At 39.0% G+C, this 20,620-nt stretch overlaps 1 protein-coding gene across 1 annotated transcript in view; it reads right to left on the bottom strand.

Moving 5' to 3' along the window:
* Nucleotides 1–2,829: 2,829 nt before the first annotated feature.
* Nucleotides 2,830–20,620, bottom strand: part of PDXK (pyridoxal kinase) — a 48,434-nt gene continuing 30,643 nt past the window's right edge. Inside the window, exons 6-11 of the mRNA XM_083734723.1 lie at nt 20,319–20,404; nt 19,211–19,256; nt 14,669–14,780; nt 13,965–14,101; nt 12,924–12,990; nt 2,830–11,270 (exon numbers count right to left, since the gene is read on the bottom strand). Coding sequence (XP_083590849.1) covers nt 11,158–11,270; nt 12,924–12,990; nt 13,965–14,101; nt 14,669–14,780; nt 19,211–19,256; nt 20,319–20,404 — 561 coding nt within the window. The 3' untranslated portion in view covers nt 2,830–11,157. The remainder of the gene's footprint in view (nt 11,271–12,923; nt 12,991–13,964; nt 14,102–14,668; nt 14,781–19,210; nt 19,257–20,318; nt 20,405–20,620) is intronic.

The raw sequence follows: 20,620 nt of genomic DNA on the forward strand, positions 1-20,620 counted from the left end.
TTTATTATACTCTGTTAAAATCCTAATAAACTGCCACTTAAAATACCTCCCAACTCCTTTACCTTTGCAATTTTAGCTTTGGAAATCTCATGGTGTGCCTGCAGCAGAGGTGTCAAATTCAATTTATGGAGATGCATGAATTTCATGCTTGAGTATCATTCAGGCAGTTATACTTGAATGTATACATTACAGTGATCATCTGCTGACTGTTTCATGTAGTTTTGCTGGAAAACGGGTGACAACACTATCTGTGGTTTTAGCATCTCATCTGTTTGTTTTGATGTGTTTTAGTCAATCTCCAGCCAGTGCTTTTTTTGGATTTCTTACCCATCCTTGTTACCCGTCCTAGGGAAGATAACAATATAAAAATGGAAAATTGAAGTAAGTTTAAACGATTTTTAATCAGAACAGGGTAGGTCCTAAAAATACATCTCTTATATGTCAAAGGTCAGGGTTTGCACAGCAATGTTTGCTGCCTCTTTTAGTAATTTTATGCCCATGGATATATTTAGCCATTCTGAGCCTAAACTGCACACTTAAGATATAGTCCCTCAGATAAGCCATACAGAGGTTAATTAACAATTTGAATATTGTTTAAGAATGGAAGACAAAGTCCTAAGGCTTGGAAAAGAAATAATTTTTATTGTGGTGGTGGTGGGGTGGAATTTATTTTTACAGAATTAAAATATTCCTAATAAGAAATGGCAAAGATTTCACAAAAAGCATAACCTGTTGTTGTTGTTTTTTGGGGGGTTGCATTTATTAATGTATGGCATTATTAGTAGATTCTGAGCACTGCCCACAGAATCTTCTCCACAGAAAGTCAATTGAAACCAATTGAACATGTTAATGTCAGTGGACTTTGTGCTGGATATGGTCCTGGCAGTGCCCTCTGGTGGCATAAATAAACTTAGCAAAAAATAATCTTGCAGCAGATTTGACCATTTCTGTATCTCAATACAGTAAACTGTTAATCAAAGCCTCTCTTGGGCTTCACTGATGCTTACAATTATCTACTACATAGCTTGGAAAGTTTTTAGTTTCTTCATTCTGTGTGTATTTGGACACATCTTAAGTTAAGATATCATAACCAAATTTTCCATGATGGTTCCACAAGAAGGAATCTTATTTTGGTCTAATTGGATACAGATGGAAACCATTTTGAATCAAGAATCTTTCAAAACAGCACTGATCTTTTGTGCCCTGGGATTCCCAAGCAATGCTGGGCCCTTTCTGTGGGTTGTTATTTGCTAGTTTAGGAGAGGTTGAGAGTCAGTTTCCAGTTAGTTCATAACTCACCCGATCTCATATGAGAGAGAGATCCTCTATTTGGCAAAGTCGTGCGTTTCTCGAGCAGCAAGAAGGCAGAGATGTAAAGGCTGATGAATCATTCCAACCCCATTGTATGGACTGATCTTGTGCATTAGCCCAAAGCTGTCTTATATTGCCATCTTTTTAAAGGTTTGGGAGGAAACAAAATTGCCTCATCAAAGATCCAAGTTCTTTGTCACTAGAGGCTCTAGTAAAAGGACTACCTTTTACCAGGTTCAGCCGGTACTTCGGCTGCAACCATTCCAGTCCATGCATCAGTATCCTCAAGTAGCGCTGCCCTTGTATCTGGCCTGGAAGATGCAACTAGCGTAGTGGCCAGACTGCTCACAGAAGCAAGTTACTGGCAACATGTGACTTCTTTGCTGAGAGAACTGCACTGGTTGAAACTGGCCCAGTAAAATAGGCAGTGTTCTTGCTTTAATTCACAGATCCCTAAACAACTTGGACCCAAAGCACCTTACTCCTTGGGCTCTGCTTGTGATCTTCTGATGGAGCCCCTGTGGTTCCATCAGCCTTCACCAGACGGGGCTTTTACTGTAGCAAGCCCTGCCCTGTGGAATCCTCGCCAAGGGAAGTCTGGAAGAGTCACTCCTTTAATTCAGAAAGGCCTTTAGAATTATTAGCAACCAGTTTATTGACATACTGTTGATGTTTTTACGAATGTGATTGTAGAATTGTTTCTGTGTTGTATACCCCCTTGTTATATTTCTTATCAAAGTGTGATTTATAAACATTTAAATAAATAAAATATGCGCTGGAAGTTGGAACGCTGCTTTATTTTATTTTTTTTTAAATGCAGAGCTGCTCCACAGTAATAACCTACGTATAGCTACAAAGAAACACAACAACAGTCACGCCTTTGTTTAATTATATGAAGTGGGCAACATAGCATGACTGAATACCAGTTGCTGAGAATCCCAAATGGAGACAGTGCAGTTGCAATCAGGTTTTGCAGGGATTTTTGCAATCAGGTTTTGCAGGGATTTCACAGGCATCTGCTTGGTCATTGTGAGAACAGGATGCTGGGCTAGGGATGCCTTTGGTGTCCAGGGAAACCACTATGATTTTTATTTTATTTTATATTTTTTTCCAATGGCCATTTAGCCACACGCTCTTTTCCCCAACTACAAACTGAACACTTCCATCCAAGAAATGGTGGAGCAGTTTCCACCATCTTATTTAGTTCAAGTGCTGATTGGCTTGACTCCTTAGTTTACAAGGCTGGCAAACCTTTAAGTTTAGCTTCAGTTGTGCCATTTCTCTATTATTCTTATCAAGTGTCTGAATTATTGCCAAGGGGTGATATCTAACGTTCCATGTCTCACCCTCCCAATCTTCATAAATCTGAACAAACTGACAGAGAACACTGCAGAGAATGCACCTCCCAATTCCTTATTTTAGAGTGATACACAGGCTCTGGGATGGTATACTTTTTTTGAGTAATAAATCCATAAATCATAATTCTTAGCTCAACAGGAATTAATTCTTGGCCTTCACTTAGGTAGTTCATTGACTTTATTATCATCTTCCTACATATTTTAGCATGTAAACGTTACTACAAAATGGATAAAAGTCACATGTGGCAAACCAGAAAGTATACAAACAACATTTTCATTGGGATTGTGGCCACTGACATTAGACACAGTTACACATCACGTATTATTATTATTATTATTTTTCTGGCATATAAACAAGTTATCTACTCTTTGTCCCTACAACTCAAGAACAATTAATAAGAGGTATAAACATATAACAGATCAGTTTCTTCAATACAAAGCACTACACAAATGTCAAATACATATAAAGTTTGCTTGTAAATATTTATCCATTTAATATTTTAGAGCTAAAAATATATTTCAAAGGCATCTTTATATATTAATTAAATCCATCTTGGGCTGTTAGGATTGACTGAGCTACCTTTCTCGTTTCTACAGCCACACTCTTCTAGCCAATCTTGCAGATTTACATTCCTGGAAGAGGCTGATGTGGCGCAGCTGAGACTTGAAATCATATTACAGTCTATAAAAATATATATATTTTTTATTTCCCTTTCTGAAGGCCTGCACTGCCAGCCCTCATATTCTACTTCTACCCCGCTGTAGCTAGAACTTCAATACATACAGATACAGAGTACACATGCCACATTCTCCTAGACACAATTATTATTCTAAGTAGCAATGCAATGAAAAGGCAGTATGTAAATAATGCATGTCATTTCCACTTATTATTATATGGCACAGTCTGTTTAAGGTTAGAAATGCTTTCAGTGTGCTTCCTTTATTATATTTTTCTGCAACCAAACTATTGTTTTTAACAGAAGTCTCCAGTTCAAGAATGCATCCTTGCTCAGAAACGTATATGCCCGAGACCAGCAAGCTTGGAATACTATATTTCAGTTGCATGGATAGCAGCTGTTTTGTATGGCTCTGGAAGTGGAATTTTGGAAAACTGCATGGAAGGAGTGGGATGACTAAAAAGCCAACATTTGCTACCCTCCTGGGCAGATTCTTTTTAATTCAAAGGAAACAAGTGAACAATTTGTTTCTTCTGTTCTGCATTTTACCAGTTCCTCAATAGGCATGATTTTTGAAGACCCTGTTCTTACGTTTTCACAAGATCACTTAATTTTGCCTCCTAAATGTCTGAGAAGTTACCAAGGCACAAATGCACTTGCATAAGTAGAATCCTTAAGAGAGGAACTTCATCAGTGCTCCAATTAGGCTGGAATTCTGCTGCTCATGCCATACAACTGCTCTATCAGCTGCACAATCTGTTTATTGGGGCAGTGCAGAACCTAGTTCAGCAATGTGCTTCTTCAACATTCAAAGTCAGGCTGCCTTATGGAGAACTGTATGGTTCAAAGAGAGATTGGGTCAGGGGATAAAGTATGTAAAGAGGGGGAAATATATCCATGTACACAGAAAGCAGAATATGCATGCCCTACCATATTTAAAGTCCAAGACCCAAAGGGCAGGGAGACTACTGAGAAAATGGGGCAGCTGTCAGGATTCTCTGAATTGGTGGTTGTTGCTGGCTCTAATACTCTCTATGCACTGGAGGGTCCTAGCCCTCCCAAGCAGAGATATTTCTACAAGCAGCCTGCAGATGGAATAAATAATCCATTTACACAACCCAATCCTTTAAGTCCAGCACCATCAATACACTTCCGCACCAACTATTCTGGCACAGAATACAAAACAAAGGCATTTGATGTAGTATCAAGCTCAGATTAGTCACCTATCCAGGCATGAAAAGCTATGAGTCTTGGGCTCCTGTTGGGATGAAGGGACCTGACATCTTTTTTTCAGTCAACAAATTAGTAACTCTAACTCTCACAAGCAGAGGAAGAGTCAAATCCTGTTACCTAAGGGGTATGGCAAACAATGAAGTCCCATCTTACATTTGACAGTAAGAGTTAACATCTGGTTTTTCAGTAAGACCTCTCAGCGTTTCTTTCTGGCATGCATACAGGTGATCATTTCACTGCGTAGTCTACCAGACATTTTACCTGTAGATGTGCATTAAGATCCTCATCACCCGACTGCACGATACAGATGACCACACTGCGTTGAAGCAAAAGTGCTCATTAAAGGGTAGTTTGGCCATCTGGATGGACCCTCCTCTCATTCTGTGCTTCCAGTGGCTTTACCTTGCTTCCGCCTTGGATATACTGTCTGTGGGCCCTGCCCCTGAACCAACAATGGTTCACATTTTAAAATATGGGATGGAAACTTAATAAAAGGCCACCTGATTCAGCAACACTATCAAACTATTCATGTTCTGATTAATTGTGAAGTGGCTAAACATATCCAAAACAGAATCTAACAATAGTTATGCACAGTGTTATTAAACATATATAGCTTTATTACAATCTTTCTTGCCACATATTGTAAATTGAGACTAGTACAATCACTGCAACAGTACCAGACAGACAATGAATTAACACCATCCAATCAAGATACGTATAAGGTTACTCTTAACAAGGCAGTATCTTTAGCTAGAAATCTTGGTCCTCTTAATTCTTTTTTAAAATATTGCGCTGATCACAGATCTCTTGCATATTGAATGCAATTTGGCAAATAAACATCTAAAACATAGCAAATTTTAATACATATGCTTCTTAAAAGCACATTTAAAAGTAAGATTTCACAAATGACAGTTTCTATTTACTTTTCTAAATGTCGTTAGGTGCAAGGAAGTCAAAGTATTATGGGTACATAAAAGCTAGATTTAAGCTTGTGAGATACTTCATTTTACATGAGTTTTGGTCCTGCTGAGGGACTAATTAAAGGTAATGTGCAAATGCATGTAACAGATTCCTGATGCCGTACATTTTAAAGAACAGATTTGGAAGAGGGAGGCTTTAAGTGAAGTAGTGGAGGGAGTGCTTAACCCCTTCCCCTGCCCATCATTTTAATGCTCAAAACCATTGCCTCACAAAGCCATTTGTCTTTTTTGGGAAAAAAGAAAGCTTCAGAGCTCGATCACACGTACTTGCACATAAGATCTTGTTAGCCCCTATGCTTCACAAAGAACTGAAACCACAATAAGAAAAATAGCTGCACGAGTACATTGAGAAATCTTTACAAAAAGTGGAATTAAACACAAATTAGCAACCGTAGATGATAACACCAGCTTTCCAGTTGAAGACAATCATAAAAACAGCTGCAGTATTTACTTAACTCGTGCCTCTGGGACTATTAGAGACACATGCTGATTTGCTTTAAGCGCATCTTCTTTACTTTCAGTCTGATTCTCTGGGCGAGCTAGTCCTGGTCTACCCTATATATGGGGGTTGGCAGAAGGAAGAATTCCAGATCCTTTAAAAAAAAAGCAGCTTAAGCGGTTATGGCGGAGAGAATTAGCTTCATTCGAGTTTCACTAGGCAGGGGTGGTGAACTTGGAGCTCTCCAGATGTTTAGCACTTTTGCTCCCATCCACTCCAGCCAGCATGGCCAATGATCAGGGTAATGGGAATTGGGGTTCAACATCTGAAGGGTACCATGTTGGCCACCTCTGACCTATGGCTATAGAAAGACTTCGCCTCTCTCCAGATCTATCTCATTGCTCTAGAGAAAGACAATGGCCAAAGGGATCTGATCTGACTTTATCAGCTTTTCCTCTTTCTCTCTCCATAACTTATCCGCTACAGAAGCTGATACACTGGTGCAGAGGACGGGGTCTCACATCTGCAGGGATTGTATTGGCTGGCACCCTATTGAGGGAAAGGCTCAGGTGGCATCAGTAAGGGCGCCAGCTGATAGGTTCACGCATTGCAGTTCTTTCTGGAGGGTAAGGCTCCCTATGGGCGGATCTGTAAATAGGACATGACCCTTACGAGATGCTCACTCCTTTAAATAAATGTTCCAAAGTATAAAAGGGTGAAGTAGAATATTTAATAGCTGTTCCATCTGCATCTAATTCCATAAAAACATTGGAAACCTTGGGTGTCTGTTACAGCTAAACAAAAAGAAAAATAAAACAAAACTGATCTGACATGGTTTTTGCTAGGTTTATGCGGAGTATTGCTTACATTTTTTCAAGGGCTGTGAAATGATGACATGACAAGAAATAAATGCTGCCCAAACCATATTAAAGAGAAATGTCTCCAAAAACTGCAGCAATTAAAAATAGCCTGCAATAGCCTACTGGGATTTTTAAAAATGCTTTTTTTCAGTGATTCTCCTGATAAGCCTTAGAATACTGGAATCAGGTTCTAATATGCTAGCAGCATAAGACTTACTTAAAATAAGGGAGTGTTGTAAATTAATCTGGGTAGAATCAAGACCTAATATGAATAATATTTGCTCTAAAAATCTCACTAAAAAATAGTATTTTACTTGTGCTTTTTTGATGTGCAATTTGTCCTGCTTATGCTAGAAATTAAGTTGAAAATTGGGAGGGATAAAGAGTTTCCCTTTCTCTGGATTTCTGGCTAAAATCACAGTTCATATTGGCTTGTCCAGTGTTCTATGGGGAAAGTTTCATATATGAAAATCCCACATTAAATCAAAATTCACCTCAACAATAGTAGTAGTATTTTTAAAAAGCATACCTAATGAAACTACTTATCCTCATTTATCTATGGAAATCAAGTGCTGCAATTTTAATGAATGTCTAATAGCCCCAATACATTGAAGAGGGACAAAGATAGTATTATGTGGATTTTGTAGGATCTTAATTAACTCAAATACCAGGAAGGCTCAACTTACAGCAGATCTTTATAGCAATGGGTAGTTTTCAAGATTCTTTATGTCTTGTATGAAAAAAGTGTATGAAAATTTTATTGCTATAAATTTATTGATGTTTTACCAGTAACAAACCCACCAAGCACAGAGAAGGCCAGGACTGATCATGACTGTTAATTTGCAAGCTTCCTTAAGCTGCTGGAGATGTTAACATGGAATGTTGTACTCAAAAAGAAACTTTAATCCTTTGAGTGTTCTATGATCAGATGGGGTTAATGGTTAAAATGCATTTGTGCTTTAGAAGTTGTCTCTCTACACAGCTACGTTTTGCTCATCAACTATATCCCTCCAACCTGAAAATTGTGTTGAATGTCGTTATCTCATGCAATTAAAACTACCCTTTTTTAATTTATAAAAGGCAATTTCACAACAGTGGTGACTAAAAGGAGTAACAGTAAAATCCAGTAATTAGTTACATGGAATTTCCCTTCAGATTTGCTAAAAGTAAGGGAAAGTGTTGGGGACTGAGCCCTGAAACTAACTGTAAACACTGTGAAAAAGCAAAACCTCAGCTTGATGTAAGGCTTAGACATACATAAGCCACATTGCCCTTGTTGGTTCTGCTAAAGAAACCCAGGTATTATTTCCCATAGCAGCCAGTCCATTCAGGTCATATTTGGATGTTGCGCAGAAGTAATGGGAAGACAGTATAGGAAACTCTTATGTTTTGCCTTTTCATGCTTTCTGAAATGAGTACTCTTCCAAGGTGAGATGAGCTGCCACTCATGCTCTTTCTCATCTCACTTCTGTATAATATATGAAGCACCCTCAGTTATTGGATGAATGAATGAGTGAGTGAGTGAGTGAGTGAGTGAGTGAGTGAGTGAGTGAATGAATGAATGGTGCCATTCCAAAGCTTCCTATGTAACCGTTTTGTGGTAAGAGAAGCAAACACAGCTTCAAAAACTAGTAGAGACCAGGAAAAAAATATATTAGGAAAGCACTCCAAGGATGTGATGCAGTAGTTCCAAAAGATCTCTTAGGGATACTTAGGGTGCTATTTATCTATGATGGAAGGCTGTGGCTAGAATTTGTAGGGAATGCTGGGTCAATATATGTTCTGAAAAATAGCAATTCCTAATTTAATTCATACTTTGAAGTCTGCAGGCAATGTGTATACAATGTAAAGCTTTTGTAAACTTCAGCTCATGTGTGCGTAAGGTTTGGCCTCTGAGATGTTGCTGAACTACAACTCCCATTATTCCTGACCTTTGGTCATGCCTGCTAGGGTTGATGGGAGATGCAGTTCAGTAACGTCTGGAGAGCCAAAGGTTCCCCACTCATACTTTAGCTGGTCTGATGAGCTTCACAACCTTCCTGTGACTATGCCCCCATGTTGCTGTCGTGCTCATCTGAGGCTGGCGGGAAAAGCTTTCATTGAGAAAAACTTGGGCAGGCCATACATTGTCCTATCCCTGATACCGGGAAGGGTGGGGAACTTGTGTGACACTGGGGACCACAGTGGAAATGTTATCAACAAGCTTACATCTACAACCACAATGACTAGACAAATGGGTATTTTAAATGAATGAAAAAGCTGAAATGTTTCAACTGCAGCCCCTCATTTTTAGAATGTTGTCCCCTTCAAGGCCTACCTTGAACCAACATAAACACTATTTTGGCACCAGGCATATGACTGTTAATGTCACATTCTTATGTACAGCTAGACGTTTAAATTGGTTTGCTTAGTGACAATTATGAACATGTTTCTTTGGGGGCGCTATGGTAGTGGGGGCAAGGCTGGTGTTGCTTTTTGAATTGTATTGAATAATTTGTTGGTTGCTGTTACCCCTGTTTTTAGTTCTTGTATATTTCTATATTGTTTGTATGTTATATTGTAGATCACCTCAAGACCATTTTTAGTAGAAGGCATCTAAGAAATTTAAAACAATGCAATAAAGTAATTAAAAGCTGGTTTTTAACAACAGCAAACAACAGTTTGCACAATGGAGCTTTAAGACTCAAGCAGCACTCCTGTTAATGGAAGCACTTTTGCAGAAATCCTGTTTTCCAGAGAGATCCAGAGAAAAGGATGTTCTAATAAAAATTAGGAGAAAAGTACCCTGGTCATTTGCAAGGAAAGAGGAAGGAACACCGCAACAAGTGTTTTACAAAGTGCCATGGATTGCTTCAATACCCTGTTTTATCTCAAGAAAATAACAAGAAATAAAACAAAGAGTACAAATGTCAATTTATCCATAATTCTTCTGGGGGTGGGGAACAGAGAGACAGAGAGAAGAGAAACAGGAAAATTCTAAGTTGAATTAATATGCTTAGTCCTGGCACTATTAAATTATCAACAACTAAGAGGAACTGAAATTGTTTTAATAACTGCATGTAACAGAATCTAGCACTCTGTGTTGATTCCCAAGGTATTCAGACATGCATCCAGACCGTCATTTATTTTTTCAAGTTAAAATTTAACAATAACTCCTGTAAAATTCCTGAAAGTTTGGGCGTTGCATTGATAAATAATATGGGTAAAATGCCTCCCAAATGTCTACGGTGCAACCTATATTCATTTCTATCAGGCTTGCATGAGATTCCTGCCTAAGTGTCATTGAAAGGCATGGAGGTTGTACAACAGCAGTGGTTGGTGTGTAGTGTCTTTGGTGGACGTGTATGTCTGGAGAAACCTATTGATTATACAGTCTTTTTTTCTATCATCCATCCCAGAAGCAGGAGCACGCTAACCAGTGGTCAAAAACAGTGAATTGGTCTCAACAAACAACAAAGACTTTCACTCCCCTCCTAGCCACTACAAGATGAAATGGGATATTCAGGTTTCATAAGAAGTGCTTATTAAGGAAACTTGCATCTTGTGAGTCTTTTGATAAAACTGTGTCAAGTGTATTCTATCAGAGGTAGAACCACCATTGTCTTTTACTCATCTGTATATTTTTGTGGAGAGAAAGAAGGGGGAAAGAAAACAAAACAAAACAAAAAAACCTGACGACTTTTGGTTGCTTAATATTAAAGGGTTAGCACCTCTGGATAGTGGAGTCTTGCAATTTTTCACAGACCAGACATGGGAGCTGTTCTCAACAACACATTCTTATACTTCCAAGGGCTGTATAGACAGAGAACCTAAAAGCTAACCATCTGCAGACCCCTCTCCAAACTTGGCCTGAATCTCGCTCTACTTTTTGAGGTACTGAACATTGAAGCAGGCTGCCAAACCACTGCATTTAAGGGGAGAGGTAACCTGCTCAATTGGCACAAGATGCTTTCCCGCAGTTTATACACTCCAGACAATCATTCCACTAACAAATGCATTCTGAAAGTCTTTGGCAAGGCAAGAAACCTTGTGCTCCCAAACCCAGGGTTCCCAACAAGACTGAATTGATCTGACAGCCATCTTCATACCTGGGAAGGAGTTGCAATATACAGCTAGCTTTTTTCATTCTTCTTAATTCGAGCAAGGCCAGCACATGTGCTTGGTAGTGGATCTCATCTATGCTGGGCACTATTTCATGGAAGTCAGGTTTCTGTCACAGATCTAAGGCAAACATTACAATTTACAGGAAAGAAAATGAGGACATCAATACATTGTGCGTTGTTAGGAGATATACAACCTTTATAACACAGTAGCTTTTATTATTATCTCTGGGTTTTCTATGTCCTTTTTGCTTTGGACCATCCGCAGTTCCAGCTGGGCTGAATTGGGTTTGTTTCCTTCTCCAGCTTGGGCTTAAAAACAAAAGCAACAAAGAGACTGAAATGCCACAGGTGTTTAATTTTAACAAAAGCAGCCCAGAAGAAAAACTCGTCCCTCCCCGCCCTTCACTCCTTCCCGCCCACCCCCAAATCAATATGCTTGAATCTCAGCTCTACTGCAATTCAGGATGCAACAAGAGCACTGTAATATCAGACCAAAGGTCTATCTCATGCAGCCCTTTGTTCTCCTCATTGACCAGCCAGATGCCTTTGGGAAGCCCACAAGCAATACAACAATATGCCCTCAATCTTTCTTTCCCAGCAGCATACGGCCTCTGAACACAGAAGTACAAGTTAGCTGGTATTAAAAGCTGTCCAATCCACCTTGGGCAGCACATTCCTTAATTTTTTATTATCTTGAGGGTGGAGAACCTGTGGCCTTTCAAATGCTGATAGCTTCCAATTCCCAACAGCCCCAGTCACAATGGATAAGGGTCAAGGATTCTAGGAGTCATTGAGCAGGAGCACCAGGAGAGCGGCTGGATCAGGCCACTGGTACATCTAGTCTAGAATCCCGTGCTCACAGTGGCTCGCCAGAAGCTCACAAGCAGGACCTGACAAACAGTATGCTCTGCTGGGCTTCCCAGCAAGTGGCATTTAGACGCATGCTGCCTTCAACAACGGAGGGAGAACACAACCATAATGGGTAGTAGCCACTGATAGCTTTATCCCCCATGAATTTGTCTAACCCTCTCTTAAAGTCATCTGAGTTGGTGGCCATCACTATTTCAATGGATGACTCCCTGAGGGAAAAATACAGGGTTTCTATTTGCCGTCTCTATGCCAATGTGGTGCCTTCCAGATGTACAACCCCCATGATCTTTGACTCTTGGTGATGCTGGCTTGGGGTGATTGGAGTTGTAATCAAACTATCTAGATGGTATTATGTTGGCCACAGCTGCTCTACACCATGCATAATTTTATTAGCATCTTTAATGCCCGCCCGCCCTCAGAATAGTTTTCCCAACCCCGAAGGGTAAATAAGGCCCTTCTTCTTGGTCATACACAATTACATTCAACACAAATTGCCACTTCTTTGACTGCATTAAAGCTGATTATAATAGAGCACAATTCAAAATATTAATTGATGTGCATGACCTGTGTAGCATTGTTTTACAGAGTGGAATTTGTTTTTTATTGAAACTTTTCAATGTACAATGCAATAAACACCACCAAACTAATCTAAATAAAAATAAAGAAGAAAGGGAAAAGGAAAAGAAAAACAAAAAGGAGAAAGAAAAACAAAAAACAAAAAGAGAAAATAGAAGGGGAGAGAGAGAGAGAGAGAGAGAGAGAGAGAGAGAGAGAATAAAATACAGAGCTCTCTGTCATGGGTAGATTTTAACCCTTATCTCACATAAAAGGGGGTGGACCCTCCCAGCTCTCACCTGGGAGATTTACAGAGTGGAATTTGTAAGTATTGCTCCTTAACTGCCCCTTAATTTGTAAGCATTGAGCCACTGCATGAAATTAAAGGAGTAATAGATGGTCAGTTTAAAATCATGTTCATACCAAACTCAACTGAATTGTATATGGGCTGTACTACTTCACTATGCCCCCTCCCTAATATGTATTTTCCAGTAATGGTAAACAAATGAATTCAGAAACATGGTGTAAATAGGTTACCTTTTGCACACGTTATGGTTCTCTGTAAAACATGCTGCATTGCTGACACTGTCTTTTCACATGCCACCTGTAATTGGAAGGAAAATATTTCAGTTTCATTGGCACTTTATTGACTCAGGCCAGTAGCACTACTGCTTTACTGACACTGAAGACAATTTGTAGGAGCTGTTCTCTTCGAAACATGTGCCCATGGGGAGAAACATTACATTTAAATGCAATTTCACTAAGAATATGCAGGAGAAACCGAGTTGTAGGTAGCAGGCTTTATTTCTAAACAAAGCCTTTGGCACGTTATATTCTATTATTCCCCAAAATGAAAGCTTGAAGACAGAGTGGCATATAACACAATACAGATATTCTGGGCATCAGCATTTAATGCATAAAGTATTTTGACATGGTATTCTCTTGCTTTTTCAGAAATTTTGAGACAATACTTCAGAAAGCTATAGTTGCTCATGGTATGTGCAAACATATGATGCTGTTGCCTTATACCAGATCAACCTATCAGTTCATCTACAACCACTCCTACCTCAGTATTCTATTCTGTAATAGAATATTCAGTAATGCCTATTCTGACTTGTAGCAACCTTCCAAAGTGTCAAGCACCAGTATTTCCCAACCCTACTGCCCAAAAACCTTCTATGTGGAGAGTATTTTAAGTTGTATGCCCCTTTTTGTTTTATTTTGACACTTCATTGCCTCTGTTCAAGCTGATCTTGCAGGTTTCCATAGCCCTTACTCCACCTAGGAACTAGCACCCAGCAGCATAATCAGCACTGATGCGGTAGATAGGTGTATAATTTGACACTGGAAGTGCCTGAACCCAACACTATCACATGCTCATTCTCATACCACTAACCTATGGTTTACTGTTACATCTGAACAAGGGCATTCATCCTTTATCGTTTTATATGGCCTTGCTTCCTTATCCTGTCGTCTTCATTTACAAATTTACATACTAAGAATTTAAAGTAAAGAAATGAGAATATTTTTTCTGTCATTGAGGCAGGAAGGAAAACTGGGGAAAGTGTCTGTCCATACTTTTAGATTGTCTGGATGCTTGTGGGTCCAGGCCAAGAGCATGGCAGCAAACAGGTCTCCCGTACCAACGAAGACAGCATCTACTTTAGGAGACTCCATTCGGATCCTCTGTGTCACTGTGGTCCCATCTTGTGAAGCTGTTAAGGAAGGCTCATATTTATATTCTTCCCAGTTTAATGTAATCAAACAGGAATCTGAGGTTAACTCATAGGTGGGCAACATAGCAACCATGTACCAAATACAAGTGTTCTACAAGTGACTTCCCCTACATGTGAAGGCAGGCTCTGGCAAATTGAGCAGACAAGGCCAATTGTGGTCCTTTCCTTTGGACCACAACAGCTAGGCCGAGAGCGGGGTCTTGTCGTCTGAGCAGCCCATGTACTCCATACACACTGCCCAGGCTTGCACCCCGGGAAGCTCACTTCAGTGCTGTTAATGCAGTGAGCTGACTTCACCCCCGGAGGCACACACCATTGTCTCTCAAGATGCCAACAACAACAACCACAACAATAAAACAAGTGTCTGCAAAATATATTAGTAATATCTCGAAAGAAAGGTAACTTTGATTTATTTTTACATGTATCTGTATTTATATATGAAATTTAATTTTCAATAAATGTTCTCCTTTATTGTGGTGTGTATTTTTAATGTGTATGCATATGACAAAGCAGGGCTTTCTCACTTAAACAAATAAATCAACTTACTTTTCCTGTGGCTTCCTAATGCTATCAGGTAATCATCTCCTGAAGGTGCCTGGAGGTCTGAGCTGGTGATTACAACTGTCTCGGGTCCCATATTGTGGAGCATATCCATTACCTTTCCATGGACCAAAATATTGAACAGTTAATTCTCATTGAAGAAAAATGACAAATAGTTAAAGGTCCCAGCATTTCTTTAAAAGGCAGGCACTAATGTAAAATACAAACTTACAAGTATGTTACATTTAACAATAAAAAAGTTTGTATTAGTGAGAGCCACTATTTTTAATATCCTCCACCTCACGAAAAGCCAAGCTGCTCCAGTAATGCTGCTTTTTACAATTTGGGTTCTTACAGTGCAATTCTATACATGTCTGCTTAGAACAGGGGCTGTCAACCTGGTCCCTAACGCCCACTAGTGGGCGTTTCAGGATTCTAGGTGGCCGGTGGGGGGTTCTACAGCACAAGCTGAATCCTCCTTCCATTTCTTTCTTGAGTAAAGAAATTGTACCATCAAGAAAGATGCATTAGTGGGCGGTAAGTATAAAAAGGTTGACTACCCCTGGCTTAGAAGCAAGTCCCCTTGCTTTCAATAAGTCTTATTCCCAATTAAGTTGGTATAAGATTGCTGCTTTGGAAATAACTCTTCTTCACACAGTCCATTTTTGTTTCTAACAAAAAGAAAAGGAAAGCAGTTTTCTTTCTCTAGGATAACAAAGTAGGATATCTGCATGGAAAACAAGAAGGCCTGGGCTTAGTATCCTGTTTGTGCCAAGAGACGCAGGGCTGTTGCACAGTGACTACATGTGGGTATACTGCATGTATCAGGTGTGCTCTCCTGCCTCCCAGAGCCATATTTACTGTGCTAAGATGGGACTAAACAAAATATTTATCAGAACCTTCACAAAACTAGAATTCCCAGGGTTATTGTGGGGAAGCCACTGTAATTAAACTAGTCTAAACTTGGCTTTGATTTACTGCATAGGTGGTTCTCAGCTCATAACTTTGAGGTCATGGAAACAAAGGCCAAGGTTGTACATGATGTACTGCTTGCCAATGTGCCCCCGAGAGTAGCTGGGGCTCACTTTATGAAAATATTTTTAATGCCTGATTCAGCCAGCTCTTCATTCCAAAACAAGTGTTCAGATAATTAAAAAAAAAACCTGTGTTAACTTGAGTGTTGCAGTATAATTGAGATGGGATTGTGTTTTAATGGGATGGCATTGTAACCACATTGTGGCATGCCTGGCTGAAACTTTATTATGTTTAAAGAGATATTTTTCCCCTTTCAGAATGGGATTGAGCAAGTAGACAGACTGATAGAAAATTCTTCTGTAAAGATTTTGGAATGTGACTAGAAAATCTATAGACCTAAAGTTAGCATCTTATTAACTTGTCAGGCAGTCCAGAGACTACTTAACTTGGGCTTGCTTCCATTAATGAGACTGAAAATGGCAAACAAAGCATTATAATTAGCAATGAAAGACAGGAGGGGTATTCCCTGGTGACTCCAGAAGCATAAAAAAAGGAGAATAAGGATAAAAATAGCCGTAATAGTCGAGAGATGCTTTCTGATGCAGGGAAAAGTGTAATCTGTGGGCTGACATTCAATTGGCTTTGCTGGGAGAAAAACTGCAAAGATCATGGGCCTGTTTATTCTTGGCATCAGGATATTTGTCTAGACAGAACCTAATTAGCGAAACTTAACATCAGAGGACTTTACTTACAGGAATCAATAGCATTCAGTAGATTGCTGGAATATCTACGCTTCAGTACCCAATTATCCCATTTAAAGACAGGGTGTGTTTACCAGAAATTTAAGACTACAATCCAGTGGTAAATTATATCTATAGGACTTCCATAGCTATATTAGTACAGAACTGAGTCATGAAAACACATTCGTGACCATAACTATTAGCACAGTTGTTCCCAAACATTTCCCCCCTCCAGACCACTGGAAAATTGCCAAGGGTTTTGGAGGATCACTTATGGGTTGTTGTTTTTTCTGCTTCTTGTAGCAGTTGCAATGTGCTGTGCTACAGATGCTGTATGATTTTTGATTACATCTCTATTGCTTCTTTTATTTCTTATATACTGCATGTTATGTGAATTCCATAGACTTCAAATTGCAATACAATACAAGAAATAAAAGCATCAATAAAAATACAATTAAAAATCAATATGAATATTTACTGTGTGGGATGTACCACCTGCCTTCTTCAACCACAAATCCACACATATGCTGCAGACTAAACACTGTGGCTTTAAGTATGGTTGAGTCCCAGTTTGCAAAACAACAACAAACCTATGGTTATGTGCAACATATTCAATAAACACACAAGACGTAACTGGCTGTACTTTTGAATAAATGAGGTATACTATTCATTGTATCAAATGTAGATTTCAACAGAAGTAGCTCATAAAGTTCAACGGAAAAAGCAGAAGACCCAGTGGATCAGTTCATTCTGTAATCAGTTCATGCATAAGGTCCATATGTGTATACTGTAAGTGTCTATTCCACCTGTCTGTTCTTGAAGTTCAACAATCCACATGAAAGGTTGTTACAGTTCCACAGAATCCTTTCACAGAGTCTAAGACAAGGATTTCTGGAATATTTGCCTTGTTTCACAGTCCTGAAGCCCAGGATGGCGAAACAAGGCTAATATTCTGCTTCTTCCGTTGAACTTTATGAGCTACTTCTGTTGAAATCTACATTTGATACAATGAATAGTATACCTTATTTATTCAAAAGTACAGCTGGTTACGTCTTGTGTGTTTATTGCAGACCACTGTTTAGAAACCCTTGATCTAACACATAATTATCACAGTAGTAACAGTTACTACACTCTAACAATAGCTCTATCTCAAAACACAATGATTCCGATTTATCTTTTTATACAGCACACTTTTTAAATGTGCAGAGATACTCCACAATTGCCACTTTAGTTTAGCATCACAGTTTTCTGTGCCCCTTAACTGGATCTGCCCAGCCTGGATGCCAGCCTGGCTCTTTCTTCTGTCATCATGAATCAAAGCCTAAAGGAACAGCTCACCATGCATCCCACTGACAAAACTATCTTCTCTTCTCTTATTAACAATAGGGGGGGGGGGGAAATACCAAGAGCAAGAACTCAGAGCTCCTTCCATACCACTTATTGAATGCCGAATGAGACACTGGTTTGCAGGCAATAGAAGCTGTTCAGCTTATTATTTTTCTTGTGGCTGATGGTTAAATTAAAGGGGGCTTCTTTGTGTGTTGCCATGAATTTGTTTTGGAAATAATGTAGTGCCAGGAGCTAAGATGTGGAATCAAGAGACTTGAACAAAGGCATAATTGCACTAAAAGATCTTCTTAGGGAAGTGTCTTAATCAACCTTATGGTAAAGTCAGGATTGCCATATTTCAAAAAGTGGAAACCCAGACAATTTACAGGAATTCAGTCCGGACGCCATTTTCAACGGGCAAATCCCAGATATGCCCAGGAAATTATGGACGTATGGCAGCCCTAGGTAAAGTGGAATATGCTTATTCTCATTTCCTACTATTGTTTTCACAGCACCAACATATAAGCACCAGGGGGCAGTACTGCAAAGTAAAGCAATGCTGAAAGTCAATTTTGAATTGCAAGTGTTGTTTTCTCCAGTGTTGAGTTCATTTCTCTGTGATTTTTTCAAAACCAAAAAAAAGTTGCTCTGTGTGCAGAATAAAGCACTGAATCATTAACATTTTTACAACGATATAGTTAATCCTAAATACTGTGGCTTTAGGTATGGTTGAGTCCTAGTTGATGTGTGCCATAGTTTGCTTCTTTCTTGGTCATTTTGCAACTGCCTTTTGCTGAGCTAAACCATAGTCTGGCTTAATGTGTCATCTGAACTTGAACTTGTGGCTTATTTCTCCTGGACAAACCACAAGTTGCAAGCCATAGGCCAAAATTTGGTTACCCACTTGTGGTTTGTTTGGAGAGAGCTAAACTACAAGCCTGGATTCAGGCAACATGCTAAGCCAAACCACAGCTTAGCTCAGCAAAGTGCATCATCATCATGACTAGGAAGGAGCAAAGCAGCTCCAATCTGCTCTCCAGGAGTGCACAAATTTGCTTTCTTGCACTAAGCCATGGCTTTGCTTAACATGGTTTGTGAAAAGAGAAAAGAGGTGGTCTTGCCCACTTTTGGCTCCGGTCCCACCTACACTTGTCATGCAGCCACCCCACTAATTACCCCCGAATACAAAAAAGTTGCCCACTTCTGTTTTTAAAGTTCTTACGTGCTACTAACCTGTGGTAAATGCATGGAAGCAGACCAACTGCATTAAGTGTACAAACGCTTACAAGCAGTCACAACAACCCTTTCTCTAGCAGTTACAATCACACAACAATGGTAAGGGCTGCAACAACTGCCACATAGAAGCACTCCATACACTTGACATCTCTTTGTGATTTGTACAAGTCTACCAACAGCACCATATTCGACCCACAAGCGATTACACGGAGGCGTTAAAATGTTTTCACTGGGGCACTTAGATATCTAAGAGTTCAAGAACACCTACCTCTATAGCCTCTTTTTCGGTGTGTATCTTCCTCCCGGTAAGTAACCTACAAAGCAGGAAATAACAGTCCAGTGTCCTTTTAAAATAAACATCTTTTGCTAATTAAGATTTTAGCAATAAAATCTATTGTGCACTTTACTGGGGAATATCATCCTCCAACTTTAAATGAGATAAAACTAATAAACACCACATTGCACAAAGATTCAAACAGCTTCCCATCAAACTGGTCCTCAAAAACAAGAGACATGGTATAACAAGCCCCTATGTTGTATCCTTTGTCTCTGACATAGTATTACGGAAGCTCAAGAGTCTAGCAAGTAGGGAACTTTTAAGGAAGGTTCTAACAACCTTCTGAGCTACTATAAAACCCTAGGTATAATTCTGGCCTCTTTCTTCACAGCTGGTGTTTGAGGCTCATTCTTTAACCTATTTCTCATTCTTTAATCTAGTTCTGTGTCATGTTTTATACAGTTCTGTGAATTTATGGGCTGCCTTGGTTCAACAGATAGAGAAAAGTTGTTTGCATAGAGTTCCCTTTTGCACTGCTATCATATTTCATTTAATTTATTTCAGGTATTTTAGCTGCTTTTTCTGACACAGTGGTACTCGAAGGAGAGTTCAAGACAAGAAGGTATCATAAATTAATAATTCAAATTTATAACACATTTCTAAAAGTCTTCTTACTATCTTTGGCCAAGGCCTTCTAATCAAAAGGCTCTGAATGTTGTCTTACTAAGCTGTTATTCAGTGTGATAAATGTATAAGTTTGCCTTCACACTAACAAATACAAGAACTTAATCTATGTTGCTCATCAACCCTTGGCATCTTCTAATCCTCTCAGCTAACAGACCCTGTAAAATGATAGACTCAAACAGCATAAGTACTCCATGTTGTTTAAACAATCCCAGCCAAACTAATTTAAAAAACTTATCAAAATTTAGATTTGTAAGCATGTGATTTTATATATGGCAAGAAATATCAAGAATGCATTTAATATTAATTTTAATTAATTACAAAATGCAACTTATCATTTTAATCAGGATAATAATAATAATGAAAACTATTTATCTCTACATCTTTAAAAATATATGAGAAAAACAATACTTACTCAGCCTCAAACTGATTAGGTGTTATTATATCTGCTACAGGCACAACCTTGTCCTTATAAACTGGAAGAAGATCCTTTGGAACATACTGTAAAGAATAAGAAAAATGATATTGGCTTTGGAAAGCTTAAGCAGATTCTTCATTATTCACAGTTTATTCTAACAAAGTTCAAATCCTCCAAAAACAAATCCATGAATGAGCAGTTCTTCTTCCCAGCTCAATCCAGAAATTGATAAGCACACTGGTAGAAAGAGATTCACAACTATTACTGCACTTGGAAATTTAATATGAGGGACTGATCAA

Source organism: Podarcis gaigeae (genome assembly GCF_964106915.1).
Source record: "Podarcis gaigeae genome assembly, chromosome: 4".
Taxonomy (NCBI): domain Eukaryota; kingdom Metazoa; phylum Chordata; class Lepidosauria; order Squamata; family Lacertidae; genus Podarcis; species Podarcis gaigeae.